Source organism: Plectrocnemia conspersa, unplaced genomic scaffold (assembly GCF_051122295.1).
Source record: "Plectrocnemia conspersa isolate PC_06_02 unplaced genomic scaffold, ASM5112229v1 ptg000011l, whole genome shotgun sequence".
NCBI lineage: Eukaryota > Metazoa > Arthropoda > Insecta > Trichoptera > Polycentropodidae > Plectrocnemia > Plectrocnemia conspersa.
In genome coordinates, this window is record NW_028277175.1 from 15,639,624 (window position 1) to 15,660,589 (window position 20,966).

Sequence of the window (20,966 nt, forward strand, 5' to 3'; positions counted from 1 at the left end):
ATGATCTCGTTGAGTCGTATTATATTGTCACTAGAAGTGTAATGCTTGTATAGTATACCAGAATTGTATCAGGTTTTTCATCGCAATGATCAAATTCGTTATTTTATTGCACAACCGTAAAAGCACAATGAAATACACTCTAGGATAGATACTTTGTGTTTTACATCCCTTCCCATATCGATATGCTCGAAACAGTGCAACCACATAGGAGAGTTATGGCCAACCAATAGCACACGTGCCAGAGTTTACTGTTTGTAAATTCATATTATTTTAATAAAAATGTATAATACTTTTTTTTCGTATTAATATTTCTCTATTAAAATACTACTTGTTTTGGTTTAAAATATTTAGCGCAAATTGAAAGGTTTGGCATCCCTGACATGGGGCATAATACAAAGCGGGTGCTGAAGAGAAAAAAATCGACTGCTTAGCGAAGAATAAATTAAAAATAACTACAGACAACATTTACAAATGAATTATCGGCCTATTAAATGTTTATATGTCTTTAATGTATATATTTATATCATATTGATCCTATTACATACTTTTCAATAATTGTCTTCTTAGAGAAGACATAGGATTTCACTAAAATTTTACGAATGAAATATTATTAAAATTAAGAATATTCTACATCAAAACTCTTGGACTTTTAAGCTGTTATTTCGATTAATAATTTTTTTCCATATTCTATTTATAAATATATATTTTTCTTTGTGTAATCTTTTTATGTACAATTACTTTTAATAGTTATACATTTATTAAATTAAGCACACGACAAAAGTCGCACCAACTAATTATTTTAATAATAAACTATTCAATTTATTTTAATAATTTTGCATTACCACAATTATTGTATTAACTAAACTACTGTTAAGAAAACCCTAAAATCTACCATTCCTGTACTCTTGCGCTGAGTAATTTTTTAATTAAAAATCATATTTATAATAATATGAGGTTATTAAATCACGCCGCATATTTCTTACCAGTTAATTAATTATTACAAAATTTGTATAGTGTCCGGCTAACAACGAAGCGACTGCAAGGACCCTCACGTTATCTACCACAATATTATCGAGAGGCAAAGTGCTCTTAACGAACCCACAGCACTCGGCATTCTCCTCGTTTTGTAGATAATTTGCCCTCCGTCTCCCGAAACGGAGCGGAGTGGACTTTTCCCGGAAAACAAATAGGAAATATCTATCTCCGAAGCACTCCAGGGCACTGTTCATCTATATTTCTTGTTTTAACTCGGTACCGTTCCTTCCGGTTTCTCGCACGACATGTACGGAATCTACGCTTTTTATCGCGGTGGTAAAACACATAGTCCGAAGATAGCAATCTCATATAAATTCCTAAGATTTCATACCAAGAGAGTGGTATTAAGAATGTCTCATTTAACATTAAGCTACGTATGTATAAAAATTTCAGGTATCTTTGCTGTTTTAATTTTTAATTTAGAACTTAAACATAAAACGCGATACCCAGCACTTTGCTGCATTATTAATCTTCAAAGAAACTAATTCCACTCAAGTAGCACGGTTAAAGTTTTAATTAAAATCATAATCTGATAATGACAAAATCTTAAAATTTTAAATATTGTTTTAAAACTAATAATTAAATGTCTAGTTTGGCATTTTATAATTTATAAAAGAGTATCATGTTAAAGCACTTACGTGAAAATGTAAATGGAAGACCATCGGTCCATCTAAAGTCACCTTCTGAAGTTTTGTCCGATGCTCCCACCCAATAGGCACTATTTTCTCTATATCCAGGACTGAAAATACAAAAAAAAAATACATTTTTGGTGCGGTGTAAACTTTAAAAATATGTATAATTACAGATCTACAATATTAAAAAAAATTACATATATAAAATGAAAACTGTTATTTATTATTATTTTTATGTATAATAAAATGTACAATTTTTAACGCAGTGTTTTAATATTTGCGTTTCAATTCTCACATATCTTTGCAAGAACAACATGTCTGCAACATCTTGGAGCAATCGATTTTTGCAAGGATGTACTAAGATCGCTGCGATGAACAGAAGGCTTTCGTGCAAAAAAAAGAATGGCCGCAGTGAAATCGTTTTATAATAATAATCACGAAAGTCAAATATATACCTGTGAGATAATGATTATGACAAAAAATAATACCTGGTGTGCATTAGAGAGTTCCACATATATAAGAAGTGAATGCTTTCACTTTCCTAGGAGAAATCTTAAAGCTTCCAAATAATATACAATAAGAAAAAAAAATACTATATTACTGGGACAATACAAAATTCAGTAGTATATGACTATACATTATATATTAAGACATATCAACACAAATGGGTGTCACTAGTAAAAAACATGCTGATATTCTTCAAAATAAAAATACTAAAAAAAAACTTTAGACATACACGGCTTGAATATGGGATTTATATGCAACAAATAAGCTTGTATTGTAGATCTCATTGACTATAATTGACAGGCATCATTGAAAGAATTAATGAAGACCGTCATCAAAGTTTAATGACAAAATGGGCTTCGCTGTGGGACAGATGCAATGCAACATATTTAAGACAGGACAGCATAGAATAATAATATATAACTTGTAACACAATAAATATTGTAAAAAAATTAAATTTAGCAGATAAAACTTTTGTAGGGTACATTTTAAGCACGTGTTGTTTATATATAGGTTTTGTATATGTACTCATATGGACCAAACAACGAACAATAGAATAATAGAGCCTTATGTATAAATATATACACACAAACGTGTATTACATTCAGCTAACGCTGGACACACACAAACCTTGAAATTTAATAGTTTTTGCGCCTAGTAAAGTATGCTTTCATACACACGTTGGACGTTGGCCAATACCATATTGCTCAATGTGAAAACCCTACGAGATTTATTCTGCGGAACAATCGCGTATTAAGTTACCCTGTCAGTATTGACAGAGTTGTCGTACGGTTTTGTGAGGTGTCCTTGACCGAGTGTCCTTGGTAAAATAAATTGCGAGCGAAACTGCAAATTACACCAATTTCTGTGACGGAATGCGAATTATCTTCAGACACGCGAATAACTTTCCAGGAAAGGGTAGTTTAGTGCAGTATAAAACCGTAGGTACATAATTTCGAGTTTGTACTTTGTTTTACGTGACACGTTAATGCTTATCGCCAGTGAGATACGGTAGAGATTCGTTTTTTATGGGAACGGAAAAGAAGATACAATTTAATTGCTATGTTTCAAAGTGTTATTTTTTTATGAGTACACTCCACAAGGATTGAGTAGAAGGTAAGACTATATTCCATATTCTTACCTTAAATTATTCATAAAAATATATTTTATTAAGGATTGTAGAAAACACCAATACGATGATGAAAATATAATATGTGTGTGGTCATCCGCTAATTTAGTATCATAAAACGTCATTTCATGACAAGAACACAAATATTTTTGGATTATGAAATGGATAACGTGCTTCATCATACAGAAGTGGCCATATTTAGAGGGCTGCGGATTTTATCAGCATATAAAAAACATATGCGATAAAGCTTCTAGGATGTTCGGGTTTCGGATCAATTGCAGAGCTTGATGTAACTGTGTACTTTAAAAAATCACTTATTACGCAGTACCCGTGAGAATGCTTATCTTATCTGCTTGCCAATTAATGAAACCTACTTACTTTGAATAGAAAAGGTGCAAAAAAGTTCATAATATAATTATTATAAATTTATGATATGATTTCTTAGACTCGCGTCGAGTGTACTTGGCAAAGCACTTTTTTAATTGCTGATAAAGAATATACATAAACCGGAGATACTGCGAGAATTTAGTAGATTATTGAAGTACTGCATGCAAGAATAAGTGTTTCGGACAACGCCCTAATTAGCACAGCTATACAAATTTTAGACCATTTGTCGGATAGTATTGATTTGTTTTCATCCAAGTACTCCGTAATTAGTGGATGCATTATGGTCGAGCCATTACATATGTATGGAAATAAATAATAATCTATAGTAAGAATTTTTTTTTTTTATAATAATATAATTTAAACAAACTTTTTTATACAGGTTTTTTTTAAGTGACATATTATGAACAAATTAAAAACATTTAAAAAATCACCATATGGCAACACTGAGCAGCAAAGAAAACGTGACTTATTATCAGATAAAAATTATTAGTAGATATTTTTTAATGTCTAATTAAAATATTTTGCATAAAATATGATTTCAGAAAATATGTCGCAACGGTAGCTATTTTTTATATTTATTTGTAGCATAGAACAGGTTAACTCGTACCTATTATTATTTATTCAAGAAATTATATTACGATGTTAAAAATATACATAATGACATTTTTGTCATGAGGCCCGGAATCGTTGTTTTCTCAGGGTCCGGGCTCGCTCTCGATGGCTCTGCATATAATACGTTAAGAATATTAAGGAAGAACCTAACTCATGGGCTTTTTTTCAGAAACACAATTTATGAAAAACAAATTTATTATATAGTGAATAATACTACTTCGAAATCTGCATATATTTTTATTTTAATCTCAGGCCTATGTTTTTATTTTATTATTACTACTCCAATTTAACAATTATGATTTTTAGTTCAAATTATTTTTATATGCACTACATCAGTGTTTTATAACCAGTGTGCCACAAGGCAAAGAAATGTGTGCAGTGGCGCAATGTGTTCTACAAAAGAAAAAGAAATTGTCAATAACATACAATACATAACTAACTTATCGATAATCTGTCGATTTAAAAATTCGTATTGGGCTAAAATTTGTGGAACGAAAGCCACTTTAATATTATTATTTAACCATTTGAATTTTACTGAACCTTTTCATGTGTTAAAAAAGTATATAAAAAATAATAAAATATTATTTATTATTAATTTTTTTTTAAATAAAATAATAATAGTACTACTTTCTATCATGAGAATAAAGATAATATACTACAATAAAAGTTTAAATGGACCGCAAAGATAGCACAGAGAATAAAATACTTGATTTGGTTATAGAAACAAGATTGAATAACAAAAAAATCAACGTTTTTTACAACATTAACCCTTTGCGCTCGTAAGTCGACTATGTGTCGACATCGTATTTTAAGCGTTGTACTCGAACGTCGACAATATGTCGACAAAACTTTGAATGCATTTATTGGCTTTGTGTTCAAGCAAATTTTGAAAATTTAAATTTATTAATAGTAAAAAGACTTCTGTTAAACACATTTCAGTAATATTGAATTTTTAACTTATGCAAATAACTCAATAATCTTAAATTTACAAGTGTAAGTTTATTGTAAAATTTTTCATCGGAACATGGTCAAAGCGCGCGCTGTTAGGACGGCATCGCGCTAGACTTGACAGATTTAGGTTGTCAATTAATGCTTTAAAACTGATTTTTTCCTTCTAAGGGCATCTATATTTTTATGATATGGGATGAAACGGGATCATATGCTCTAATTGTGCATAATTATTACTTTATATTGTGTGTCTGTTATGAAATAAAAATAAAATTTTTAAGACGGAAAAAAGAGCGAGATGCCGTTATGCTAGCAGAGCTCGCTTACTCGCTCGCACTAGTAAAATGAGCGATTGACAACTATCGACCTGGGTACTCAACTCAAACGATAATATTAGTCTCGACACATTTAATATATTTTCGAGCTAGTAAATAGCTAAATTATGTAAAACAGAATTAGTAATCTGTGTTTTAATTATTTATAAATACATATATTGATTTTCTTTTAAAAATTATCCATATAATTACGAATGATGATATAATAATATATTATTACTGTGACAGTAATAGTATGCGTTTATGCTAAGACTATTTCTACCAATTTTAAATCTTGTACAAGTATTTAAAGTTTTAAGTTTTAGGATATTCTTTTAATGTAATCATTTTTTACGATCAATTATAATTATATTTTTAAAAACTGTTTTAATAAATTCAATACTTAAAAATTCAAAAATAAAGCCACGAGGCCAAGCTACGCTGGTTCGTTCTAGGTGTAAGAACGCCTGCCAATCCAAAACAGATCCCCACAAAAAAACAATGTAATATTTATCATTTCTGCCTCAAATGGGCAAATACATACGAAAAACTTGTAGAATATTTGTCTAAATATAAAATTTGATCATTTTCACAAAATATAATAAAACTTTACCAGCCCCACCTATTTTTTTTTTATGTACAAAAAAATTGGGTGGGGTCTGGCCCCGATTGCATTTATATTATCACCACAGCTGATATTTTTGGGCGCCATTTCGAAATTTGTTAATATGTGGGGACACCTATTCATGCCATATTTTTAAAAATATTATGGATCAAATAATTGATTTATAGCCTTAAATTATACTAAAAAGCCATTTTATTAGGCTCAAATGCTTACGGCACCTTTAAATGTCCAATGAGTACTGGCGATTTTCTTGATGACACCTATAGAAGTCATCCGCGGTGAAAGGGTTAAAAGTCTTGTAAAACATGTTTTTTTCAGTAAGTTTTAGGATTGTATTGTACTTATATAAATTTATTACTTATTATTTACACTCTAAAGGTGGATGACTCAAATATGCGTCATTGAAAAACTATTGTTAAAAGTCGTTTATGCACAACATAATCAACACTTACACGTTTAATTGAATAAGATTTAAAACACGGTTTGTAAATTAGTGATATCTATTATATATTGTTAACTATAATTACAGCTTACAATCAATAGATGTCGCTTAGCAGTTAGGGCTTAATTTTAATAATAGCGCATTCTTAATATTAAAATGTTTAGTTTGCTGCGGGGACCTGAACCGATAGTCTCTAGGATATCAGTTCAACGGCTTAAGGACTACCGGTTATACAAGACAATCTAAATATAAAGTTGTAAAATCGCCATGACGCGCTTTGAATGTCTCTCTGTAAAACATATGACTGAAGAATATAGACAAGGTTATTTTGCTCGTGTAACACCATAGACCAGGGGTCGGCAAACCTTTTTTTGTGAAGGACCAGATTGTAAATATTTTAAGTTCAGCGGGCCAGGAAGCAAAATTAAAATGAGCTTTATCATTTCTCTCAAATATTCAAATGTTGTGTAAATATTAAATATAAGCACTGTTTTTGTTTTTAGCTTTAAGTTTAATCTGTTAAGAAATCTCATGATATCTGCAGCAAAGGCTAATTCTCAAATCTATTTAATTTCAGATAATAATAGCTGAGGGCGTGGTTTTTCGTTGAAAAAAATTTTAATCGCTCCTATGATTTAAAAAATCTTAGTCAACCTATACCATGACTGGGCCATTGGACTACTGTATGGTAGAGAAAGTCGAAATATACGGCTTATATTATGATAAAAAAATAGTCACAGAACTGATGACGGTTAAGTTCACGATAGTTAATAAAGTTTACGGTTATTACAATTGTTTTAATAATACACAATAAATTTAAATGTTTTCTATAGTACCTGTTGGTGAATAGTGCATTTTTACAAAAATCATATTTTTTCTAAAAAAGCTTATACTTGTTCTGCTTTTAAATTTACCACCATCAGATATTACACATTTTATTCGAAATTCACTTTAAAATGTACTTTGTTAACGTTTTTCAACTTTATTATTAATATTTTCATTTGTAGTAGTTCCATGCAAACTATTCATCAAAACTATTTTTTTTGTCACTTTAACATAGCATTGACTGCTTGAATAAATAATTTAGTGCAAACCAGTAACTTATTTAGTAACTTACTGTTTGCAGAAGCCTTTTAAAATGGATAAATACTGCTACTATTTATACATAACCCTTTACTTATACAAAATATTAACTATTTGGCAAAGGCTACATGTAATATTTTGACTTAGAGAGCCATGCAAAAGCAATGGTGTTAATCGAAAATAATTTAAAACCACTGAATTGAGTTAAAAAAACTGCTATTTAGTTGTCTATTGATGTTACACACAATGTGCTTATCTTTTAGCAACTGTTCTCGCCGAAAAACTGGTAAACGAACAAATCTATTGCAAAAGGCGTTACGTGGGCACTGAAGATGCTGTCAAATTTAAAGTTCATAACGTCACGGTGAAATACAAAGCAATAGGAGCACCTTATAAGGTGATACATAGCTAGCTCCTTAACTCGATTGTTAGATTGTTAGATTTTTTTATATGTCAAATCTATCAATTACTTGCAGGCCGGATTAAAATAAGCAGAGGGCTGGATTTGGCCGTAATTTTCTGACCTCTGGCATAGACAGTGAATATATTAAAAAATATCTAATTTAATTTGGCCTTCTTTTTCGTATCTTAAATATTCCTATCCTAAGTGCACGTAAACGCAGGACAAATACCCCCTGGACATATATCTCCATCAAAACTCCCCTGGACATTAACCCCTCGTACAAATAATCCCCTGTGCAAATAACCCCCTGACAAATAGCCCCCTGAAAATTAACCCCCCGTGTAAATAACCCCCCTGACGATTAATAGAGATAAGTATTTTATATAAGTTGTTATTATCTATAATAAATGGTCATTATTTTAATAAAATAATGTTTAATACGAATAATCAATATCAATACTAATTTATTTCATTCAGCAAAATACAGAATTTTTAAAATATCAATAAAACCAACACACTTACGAAGAAAGTATACGTATTGTATATTTTGTACCGGTGACCGGTGCGAGCAAAATTGTTATAAAGAGTATTAAAAAAAATAAAAAATATTATTAGGCTAGATACATATGTATGTATAATACAGCTAAACTTTGGTAATGGCATCAGTATATGTTTTATTAAGTATAATAGAGCGTCACGAGACGTGTTAAGTAATATCTGTATTATATTTATACGTGGCGGGGATTAATTGTCAGGGGGGCTATTTGCATGATGGGTTAATTGTCAGGGGGTTATTTGCACGGTGGAAAATGTCCAGGGGGGTTATTGTCCAAGGGGTATATTTCCAGGTGGTTAGTGTCCTAGAACCATATTTCTTAATCTACATTTTCCTTTATATATGGACCTTCGCTTTACTTTATTCGGAATCTCATTATCGGCAACTTAGCGTCAAAAGTGCTAAATTTTCTTTTAAAAATCATTGGTTAAATCGTCAAAATGTATCCTTTTGCTTAAAACATATGTGCTGATGTGCATATTGTTTGTGTTTTATTTATTGTAAGGTGCATAACAATTTTTCGTATTAAATATGTTTTAAAACGTTATTATGTTATTATATGTTTTATTTAACTAACAGTATATTTTTTTTTTTTTTATAATACGTTTATTGTAATTTGATTTTCTAAAAAGTGTAAAACTTGTTAATGGGAATGTATTAACTATTTACCAAGAAAAAACAACAATTAAAAAAAACTAAAAACTAAGGTTTTACTAAGAAAAAAAAACAACAAGTAAAAAACTTGTACTCTTTGTAATTTTAATCTTGATTAAATTATATTGTAACCATTATTTTTTTGTATGAACGCAAATTTTTGATCGATGTTATGAGCGCTAAACGCTATAGAACGAGCGCGATGCGCAAGATAATAAGCGCATTGCGCAAGATAATAAACGATAGGTGCAAAAAAATACAATCAGTCCAATATTTTAATTATTTAGAATTCATATGACATCTAGCTATTTACAAATTTCTTAATGGTTATAAACCCCTGCCGCTACAACACTCAGTTGTTTTTTAAATAATTAATTTATTTGTTTTGCCGCGCATTTGATTGCGATGGACGAAAAATCATCTAAAAACATCATTACATTTACCTTCCTATACTATGTATACCTAATACTATGTCATTTTTTTTTTGTGAATAGTAAGTACAATTCTTCGTGAACACATTTTAATAAATTATTCTTTTCTAAGTTTCATGGTTATCGTTTTACAAGTTATTTAAAAAAGTACAATATAAAAAGTTATTTTCCGATTAAAGTATTAAAATTATAATGTATTTTAAATATTTAATTAATTTTTTTTTAACTAAAATACTGACAAACTATCCACCTTTCGCTGTATTAATTTTAATTTGTAAAAAGATTAGTCAAAACATGTTTTATTTCATTTTTACTTCCAAAAATTGAACTTATAAAAAATCTTGAAATTAAATACGAGCTGGCACTACCCCAACCAAAAAAAAAATACGAGTTCAAAGGGTTAACAAAGAATATTTCAAGAATGCCTTGAATAGCATCTCTAAATTAATGAAGCGAAAATAAGCTCAGTCCGCGTGCCTGAAAGAAAGCACACAGAATACCAACACAAACGATAAGCGCGAATTTTTTGCGTGCACCCATTAAAAATAATATCCGCCAGCATTTTTAAGCACATTTTTCAAAAACACGTATGCCACGAAGAACGGGCCATAAAATTTGATTGGCGGCCATATAAAATATTACAACCTTGTCCGCGTTGCAATCATTAAGTGGCGTGTAATGTTAAATAATAAAAAGAAGACCATACGTTAAATTTCTGGTTCTCTACTAACTTGTTTTTCTGGTCGTTGAGATATTCGCGTGCGCTGCAGTGTCCGAAAGCCATTTCCCCTTTGGAATCCTTTAGTGAAAGGGCACTCGGGCGGAGCGAGTGCGATAAGGGGCAAAAGGTCTCTTTTCACAGTTTACACTCAGGCGGAACAATCTGAATTTGAAAACGTCCGAATAAAACGTTTCTCTTTCGCAAGACGATCATCATGTGGCCAACTGTACGGCGAATGAAAGCGACCGGTTGTAAAATGTATTCAAATGGTGCAGAAACGCCATAGGATAGATAGATGGAATTCTCCAAAGTAAACCATAAAATAAACATGAAAACGATTGGTCCAATACACAATGAAAACCTGTTTTATTTTTAAATATTAACACACGCTCCAGTGCGAAACACATTGAATTGGAAAAAGTGAGCTACACAGTGCATTGCACAGAATTCAGTCTAAACGCCACCGAAAAAAAATTTTAGATGACGATTTTTTTTATCAATCAAGTATTTAGACTCTACAGCCTTTTATAATAGATACAATTAGAAGTACAATGCAAATAAAATATATTATTAATAAATACGCTTAACTTAAGTAGTATTACGACGATGTTAACATAGTGATTTTTTCAAGATAGTAAGTAAACAAAATTGAATTTTTTAAATAATATGTTCGGTTTATATTAATATAATATAAAAAGATTATAATTTTTTAACAATTACGAGATATTTTATTAGATTTCTTACTAAGGAATATTTTTTTATTGTAATAATAAATATTTAAAATTATTTACAAAGTGTAACAATGAAAATTTCAATTATTTCTCTATAATTACGCGTTTCGTATATGTCGATATTGTGTAAGATAATAAAATCCTGTGCTATGAAGTGACTAGAAAAATTCAATAGTGCTAAAAATAATCCAACAAGACTAATATATATTAATACTAATATTTAAATAAAATTCACTTTTTATATCATTGCTTGGCAATTAAAATATATTCTCAAATTAATCGGAATCAATAATAAACTCATGAAATTATAATACGTTAAACTAATACATAAAAAATATTTTTTTCACGATTTGCCTTTAAATGATTTTCTCGCATCGATTGAACACTTTAGTGAAATATCCCATTTGACAGGGCAAACGATTTTTACTGTGCCTCACTTTGACATTTATCACCCAGGGCCCCTGGGTTCCTAGTTTTACGAGGCAATTGCTAAATTACGACCCGCTTAAAAATGTATTATAGCAATTCACCATATAGATGCTTTCATCGCGTCCAATTTCCTGAATGCAAGAAAATGCACCACTCACTCAATAAATTACTAGATTTCGAATCAAAGTTATACATATTTTATAATTAATAAAATAAAATATACTATACATATAAATGCAAGCAACATTACAGTTATGTGAAATTTAAACAAATTAAAAATTTTCGGCATAACTGAAACGACCCTTTGCAAAATTATAACTGCGTTAAAATATACACGTATGTACATAATATGTATACAATGTGTAAAAATCGTTAATTTTCGAATAAAATATATATGTAAGTATTTGTAGAAATTTAAATAATTTATTACTGTAATTTTAATGGACTAATTTAAGGAACATAAAACTAAATTTGCATTATTTATAATAAATATAATATGCTTTATCACCTTTGACATTTACTTTTTGGGACTATAAACAGTGCGCAGAGGGTATTTTTATGGAGGCTCGAAAATTTAAAACGCCACATTTACAATTTTACTTGAGCGCAATAGCTTCAAGCAATTTTAATTAATTAAAATAATTTTCATAAAGGTAATGAATAAAGATGAAGGGAAATATATTTATTAAATTTAATAATGTTTTAAGAAGTGAAAGATAAATAATTAAAAATAGGTGTATTAATAACAATTAAAATAATTAAGAATACTTATGTAATAGTGTATGAAAATTTTAATTAATTTTAGAAATGAAAATATTTTAAGCACAATTGTTTACTGCTTCGTTCCTGAATCGATAAAGCTTTATTTTTAATAAATGTTTTTTTGTCACAAATATAGTTGATTAGTTAAAAGTATATCATTATTTGCTTACTGAATGGTTTATACAATATTAATTAATAAATGGTTTAACAGACAATAGTATTACACATTTATAAATAATTTATGGATATGTTTCGGGCTTTCAATTATAATAATACATTATTTAATAATAAAAAATACCAGAATAGATTTACCACAATAATAAAAAAAAAACATACATTAAAAAAATAATAAGCAATAATTTTGTATGGAATTCAATGTAAACTAAATATAGCACATGAATAAAGCATATAAATATAGCATTAAAGTAAAAACATATTTTTATCTTTTTATCTAAATATTTTTATCTAAAAATATCGGGCTAATATATCTTCGTGGCAATATAAAAAATGATTGATTGCGGCTAAAAAGATAATGCAAGAATTATAAACATATAAATAAGTATTATATATGCTTACATATATATAAATTCCCTACAACCCTTTTACCAGATTGTACCATTTTTCGCCACTATGCTCGTACATATACCACATTATTGTTTTCGGTACGATACGGCGATATAAAAATAGTCATTTGTTTGTTATTCACAATGCGGCATTCGAAGCGTTTTTCACGTACAGAAAAGGGTGGAAAAACTAAGAAAATTGCCGGCACTCGAGTCCGATAGGCGTTCGGCGGAAATTAAAAGCTAGCAAGTTTTTTCTAGACGTCGGTCTGAGTTGGTGTAGGAAGAGCGAAACTTTGCGAAGCCTTCGGGGAAAGTCGAAAGTTTGATGCCATACACGTGCGGTCTTCGAATACTTGCGGCCCGATCGATGGCTATGCTATATGATAAGCCAACTTTTGCACAGTTTATGTACACGCCGGTCGAGTTAATCTCCGGAATTGATCGGGTCCAGATGTTGGGATAAAGTTTTATGGGATGGCTGTATCAACAAATCAGCGATGGATTGATTTATGCAGAACGGGGACTCGCGCCTAACGGAAGCCGAATCAGTAGGTTCAAAATTATCAAAGATAAGTACAGATAATATGATTTTAAGTATATATACATTTAATTTTTTATTTTATATAACAAAATTTAATATCTATTATCTTGAATGAATATTCAAACTGAAGTCTAACTCCACGGTTGATCAAAAGCTAATTCCAAAATAAAGATACATTTCTCATTGCCATATTTAATTTAGTCGTACCAGGGAGATACAATTTTTGCGTAAAGAAAGCATCGTGTGATAGTCTAGATATAAGTCTACTTATTTAATATACGCTACATTCTGATTAAATTATCTTCTAAAACTGTAAATAACAATTAAAGAGTAAATTTAATCATAAAATTGATTTAGTGTAATAAAATTAAATTGTACAGAATTAATTCCTTTTTTAAAACAAAAAAAAAAAACACAAATTCACGTACAATTACTAAACCTCAAATTGCCTAATGTTATTCTTACATTATTTTATTCTAACTACAAAATATATTTTCCCATATATATTTATTCTCTTCTACGCTTTGCCTTAATACTCTCTACAGAATTGATCTTGAATTTGAGTGGAGTTAGTCCTCTAGCGTTACAATGTTCATCTGAGTAAAAGGCTCGTTCAAAACTACTTGAATAAAGTAATCTTATTTTTACCACTCAAAAGGTACGATCAATATCAAAAATCTTCATTCAGGAACCTTAGCAACCTGACCCTTGACTAACACGCAATTTAACCGGGCTATAGGGTTGTAAATTCAACATACACAACGAGTGACCTTAATCCTTTACCTGATTCGGATCATTGATAAAAAACATGTTAACAATTTATATCTTTTACATAGTTGATAAGTTTAAATACGTATCAATATCGTTTTATTAAAAAAATATATAGTTAAAATGGTAATCTGTATATGTTATTAGATAACTTTGTCACTTATTGGCTTTTTTATGGACACGTATTTCTTATAAACGGAAATTGGGCAGTTGATATTTATTAGCTTCTGAAATAACTTATACATATATTCCTCCCAAAACAATGAAATTTACGAGCAAATAAACGTGATATATGACTTTGTGCAAACATCTATGTTATTGTTAGCGCTTTTGATTATCTTTCATTTATATAATATAATAAATTATTTAAAAAATAACTGCATAAGCATTACTTAAATTAAAACATATTTTATCGCAAGGTAAAAGCATTGTAAAAGGGTTCATGCTGACTGAAATTTATGGGTCATTTTTTCTTCATTCAGTTGTCGTGCTTTATGGCAGCTGACAAATTATTACGGTTCTATGACACAGTCTAAGAAAAATCTATAAATATTGTAAAAAACACATGCTTTGGATCAATATGGCGATAGACTATTAGATACAAAAATATCTTTCCACTCAAATGTCACAAAAGCACAGGCGACATTAAATTAACTACAAAATAAATTTATGAAAAAAAATTAATACACAACGCTACAGCAATAAATATATGTTTTATTCAATTGCACGAGTTTGTTAAGAACTAAAGAATAAGTTTCCGAAACTTTGATAGGATTCGAAATTAAATTAAAATTTTAACATATTGTATTGAATCAAATGCCTTACAGAGATGCTTAATAACTTTTTAAAGACAAGTCGAGATGAAAACTTCTCGTATAAATTATTCATTTTTAACAATTAGATAAATTAAAAGTTATTTTATTTATATAATATTTTTATGGAATCTTTTGAAACTCATCAAACAAACTATTGATCTTATCAAACATTACCAATAACCATTAGCTAGATAGCTTCTCAGTGACTTTACACGAGAGATAGCTTTGGGAAACGATAAATTAGATAGGCTATGAGATGTCATTGCTTATATTTACATATATAAGTACACATTAATACATATTTAATTAATAAATTAAAGTTGTAACTATACTATTGTGTAGCTTAAATAATTAAATAAATACCTTATGAGTGTTACATGATATTATCTATGTCATTGTTAATTTAATTACAATAATACATCCATGATACGATCAAAGCTACATTAAAATCTATGATATATTGTATATTAATAGTAGCATTGCTCGTTGTTAGCTAGCTATTAATAGTTATACTGACTACCAAACTAAATTAGCATTATATACAATTTTTAGATTAAATTCTGAAATGACTTAAATATTTCGAAATATTACAAAGTCAAAGACGGTAATTAAACATAATTTATTGTATCCTCAGTGTCAGATAAATAATTCAGTGTGTTATACACGTCAAAATCCTTTAATTTAAATATCAAATTTCATACAAAAATGTTTTGTGTTGTGTATATGTGTGAATTTATATTGCTTCAAATGGTACTTTGGTCATTTTGGGACCTTAAAAGGCTCTTTGGTTGTTCATTTGTGTATGTCTAAAACGATAAACGTAAGAACGAGACCCGTGTGTACATATATGTGAGGTATTTCAGCTATGTTGCTAAAGGTATTCCTTAATGACTGTTCACTGGGCCGTTAATTATAATGGCCGTTCTCTAATAAAGATATTTTATAATGATCTAACAACAATATTGCAGTTTTTCATTATTAAAATAATAATTACCTAAGATTTAATTGTGTTGAATAATATAAATATAATATATAGCTATGTTAGTATTTTATACATATTTAAATAAATTAATAATTTAAGGCGATTAAAAAAGAATACGAATTTATAAACCAAAATAAAAAAAAGAGTACTTACATAATAAAAAAAAATCTATAAATTTAGTAAATAGAAATATGTCGATAATTACATTTTTACAACGTATTTTTTTTAATAAAATGCCTTACAAGTGCAATATGTATTAATTACTAAAAATCCATATCTTTTTAATTACTATAATTAAATGCTAAAGGTGCATCACTATTGTTAAGAATCCGCTAATAAAATGCCAATAACTGTTTATAAATTCAGAATATTCTACGAGATATATGTTTTGACCATTTGTAGGCTATAAATTGTCTATAAACTGATAGCGATTAATTGCTGGCGGTGAATTGCGGGCGATAAATGTTTCGGACTTCATATATATGAATTTATTATATAAGTGTATTTTTACTAACATTATACCAATACTAATAATATATTAATTAGGTAAATAAATTCATTGAAAATTAGTACACATTTTATTTTTTTACTAAATTTTAATTTTTAAATTACACTATACACCAGGGTTTCCAAAAATATGTTTTGCGGAACACTGAAAATGTTTGACTTCATATAAATAGGCGAGTGATAAAGAAGAACTATCTTTTTGCACACGGTGCGCATAAAGGAAATAGCGTCAATTGCTATTAGTCTGATGACGGTTGCCAAAATTGTCAAGTCGGTTGTACACGCTGATAAATTTGTTTAAAAATATGACTAAAAGAGCAGAAACAGCTTGAAAATACGTGGTAAGCATTCAGCATACAGCTATAGGTAAGAAATCTGCTGGAATATTATCTATTTCACAAGTAAATGTATGTTGTTTTAATAATTAAAATTCAGTCAAAAAATTATAGGATTTTATAATATAAGATCTCAACCACTTTAATCAAGAGTATTTAAAATTTTGTACACAATATCTCACTTTTCTTACATATTGCAGTGAGATGTCTATCCAGAGGCCTAAATTTTGGCCCAAAATAATTTGGGACAAAATTTTATTGAATTTTGAACAAATCTTTTATGATTTCTAAATCTACCGTATCTAGTAGATATTTTTACTAAGTGCCATTAAAGTAATTTGCCATTTAAATGAGAGTAATACAGTCGCATATTTTGAGAAAAAAATTACAATTTTATATTTCTACAGTTAAACAGAATTTATCTTGTTTTCTTTCAATTTTAAAGTAGATTAAGAAGCTTTTTTTGTATTTTTAAAACTGCTACATGACTTTTAATTACATATTTTGTAATATTTTCCAAAAACTAGTGAGGATGATTTTTGGGTTTGGAATTTATTTTCCATGATAGCTAAATCAGCAAGCTTAAGTGCATGTGATTTTTAAAACCTACGTAATTTAACTAAATGAGGTGTTTTACTCAGTGAATGATATAAAACAAAGATGAGCCAATGAATTATCTGGACTTCGTATCTTAACTTTCCGAATATCCCTTGTATTTTTATAGATCACTAAACAACCACAATAGATTAAGTTATTCAGTTTTTTGAAGCATACATACTAAACGTATTTTCCAAGTAAATTCATATAGATTGTATGTGTTATATATAGTAACAGCGAATTTTGATATAATCTGTATATAACATTTATCAATAGACCTATATCTATTTTAGTTATTCAAACCGCTGTATTCCCGGATTGCGCATATCTGCTCGTATAATAGGTTTGTTAGATCGCAAATTGCAATTATTGTCCGACAAGTTTGCATAGTACGCAAATAACGGAGAGGTTCTCTATTAATTGCTATACGTGTCTTTGTCGGCAAATAGTAGTTAGTCGCTTGTTAGTGTTGTATATATTGTTGCATTGACCGAATGCATTTTCCAATTGTATAGTCCAGAAGCGGATGAAGCTTCAGGTTTAATACAATTATTAAATGCTTAAAGACAGTGATAAGCAACCAGCGACCCGCGGGTCGCATGTGAACCAAAAGCAAGGGTTAGTTTGCGTCAAAGGGTTTGACGTTCTTAGAATGCCCTATACAGTCACCAAACCTAAGCCTTAAAGAGAATTTATGACCACAAATAGAAGAAAAGTTTGCCTAAAACATTTGCAAACCCAAAATTAAAAATCTAAAAAAATTGCAAATGGAATAAAGAAAATTCTCTCCATCCACCTGTAAGTAATTAGTTGACTTACAGGTGAAGCCTACTAAATTTTAAAACAGGCTTAAAATAAATATTTTAAACAATCTTTTTTATTTTCTATTTTCACGATTTTTAAAGATACAACATTTTTATTAAGGTGCCCCATTATTATGGCCAAGCCTGTATATGGGTGTATTATTAAAATAAAACTAATTCCAACTAGGGTTGCCAACAAACCCAAATTGACAGGTATTGTCTCGAATTGATACCGGTTAAATGTTAAATTGTCCCGGAAGGTATTTTTAAGATAACCTTTTTTTTATCCCCGAAACATCCCTAAATGAACAAACATATTTCCGAGATGACCTTTTTTGCTGTCTCGGGCTAGAGCTTTATAATGTTGGCAACCATAATCACAACTTATTGTGCGAGTTACGGTCCGTATGGCCTATTGAGTTTTCAGTTGTGAAAAATATAATTTTACCAAAAAATACACATTCTTTGTAACATTTATAGCATATAGCACCTGCCAAATAAATTAAATTTTTACTTGTAGTTGATTTTTTAATATATTTCTGCTTCTTCCTAAGGTATTCGATCTGAAAATTCATATCGAATACCTATATTTATTGCTACTAATTCACATTCATTAAATATTTTCTCCCATGTCTAATATTTTTAATGGTGCAAAAAGCAATAAAGTTAACAATAATTTGCAAACAAATTTTAACACAAAGGAAGCGGCGTCAAAAAACTATAATCTGTCCCTTTGAATAATAATGTTTATTGTGAAAGTGGGTGCTTTAGAAGGCAATGATCCGCTCCTTTTATTTTTTGTAAGTATTAAAAAGGCTAAGGGAACTTATGCCTAAAATACATCAGAACATACAATACATCTCAAATAACCTGTTTAGTTCAAATTAGTTGTTTGAGGTCGGTTTTTACTTTTTTTATAAATATATTTCTGCTATGAATTTTTACTGAGCCGGACCCCTCAAGGAGAACGGCCCCCGGAAATTTGTCTCTTCTCTCCCCCTCTCGGTAGGCCTGAACATGACCCTCTGTGATTTATTTCTATTGCCGAAGCTGAAGAGAACCATAAAAGAACGACGTTTTGCCAACATTGAACAGATAAAGACAGAATCGCTGAAGGAACTGAACGCCATACCGAAAAATGAGTTCTTAAATTGGAAATAGCGCTTGCACAAGTATATTAATTACTTTGAAGGGGACCAAATTAATATTATTAAATAAATAAAGTTTTTAGATAAAAACAAAAATTGTCGTTACTTTTTGATAAATATCGTAAATATATTATGATAAATTTTAAGACAACCTGATATGTGTCTTATTTTGAAAAATCAATAGTCACTCCAGAAACACGTGTATAAATGCCAACACACAACAGTAATCCTAATGGCTTTTCAATAACATATACAAATAATATTATAGAATAATCCCATCTAAATAATTGATTTATAAAATTTTGAAGGTTACGTGCGTTAAAAAGTAGGTAAATGTATTTATATTACCTTAAAAGTAAAAGTTGGTCCACAACGCCTTGGTCGTACTCGTCCCTGATGCTAGCAAGGTGTCCCCCTTGCCTGGCACACTCAGCTTCAGCCTGAGCCCAAGGCAGCATGACATGCTCAAACACGGATACGCAAAACTGCCTCAGACTGACCCAACCATAGGCGCATTGGCCCATGATTTCACTCACTGGCTCCGCGTGGTACCACAATTTCAACGTCATCCCCTTGCCGCTTTCTTCTACCCTCTCGTTCGACTCACTACCCCGTCTGCTAACACTACTTTTAATCACATTTGTATCACTGATCACATCATTTTTATCACCGTTACCTAAAACTAAGCTATCCGCGCCGCTTTTCGTCGTCCTACGTATCACTAAGAACATTATCACACTGTTTTGCTTCGATATGATTTGCACGTTCCTCAGGGGGTCGCCCGGCTCCGAGCAATGGATCCAAGCTTTAGCACCATCCCATAACTTTATGAGTAGACCTTGACACTCTCGTTCTTCCTCGGCGTGCTGAAATGCTGAAAATTTCGTTTCTATATCCTCCATATTATTGACGAGGCTCTCGGAGGATGTGGTGGATGATACACTTTGCGCGTCAGAGTTGGGCTTCAACGCCTCCTCCCCCATGTGGAGTCGCAACGCGATTTTATTTCCGTAAGGTAAGTGTATTTTGAACGTGCAGTGTAATGAGTTCGTGGGATCTATTTCAAACGAACCGTTCCGAGAGGTTAAGGTAACGTTATAGCAATAGTCTACCAGCTTGTACGATATAACGAAGTACGGCGTACCATGTACGTGTAGGTACGGTTTCGATTTGGTTTGCGAGGCTGAGAAATAAAAATGTCTGTCTGAGTCTGGAAGCTCCTCTAGTTTTCCACAAAGGTGATTCTGGTGATTGTTTCTTCTTTGTGTCGAGGGCAGAGTACCCGGACTGAGCCGGATAAAGCTGCCTTCGAGGCAAGGCACGTTGAGTCGCTCTAAAGTAACCAGAAGACCTCGTTTCTGAGGGAATCCAGAAGGAAAGAACACTTGACAGTCATCTGGTACGCGGGGAAGATCGCTCCAACTGAAGCGGCCTGATAATCTATACAACGACAGCTGACACTCTGAAAAAATTCGAGAAAAAAATATTATTTTTAAGACGATAAGT

General features: G+C 30.3%; 1 protein-coding gene across 1 annotated transcript in view; it reads right to left on the reverse strand.

Moving 5' to 3' along the window:
- LOC148229657 (uncharacterized) overlaps positions 1–20,966 on the reverse strand; it is a 197,835-nt gene that overhangs the window by 67,298 nt on the left and 109,571 nt on the right. The window contains exons 5-6 of the mRNA XM_088197419.1: positions 19,809–20,922; positions 1,674–1,774 (exon numbers count right to left, since the gene is read on the reverse strand). Coding sequence (XP_088053545.1) covers positions 1,674–1,774; positions 19,809–20,922 — 1,215 coding nt within the window. The remainder of the gene's footprint in view (positions 1–1,673; positions 1,775–19,808; positions 20,923–20,966) is intronic.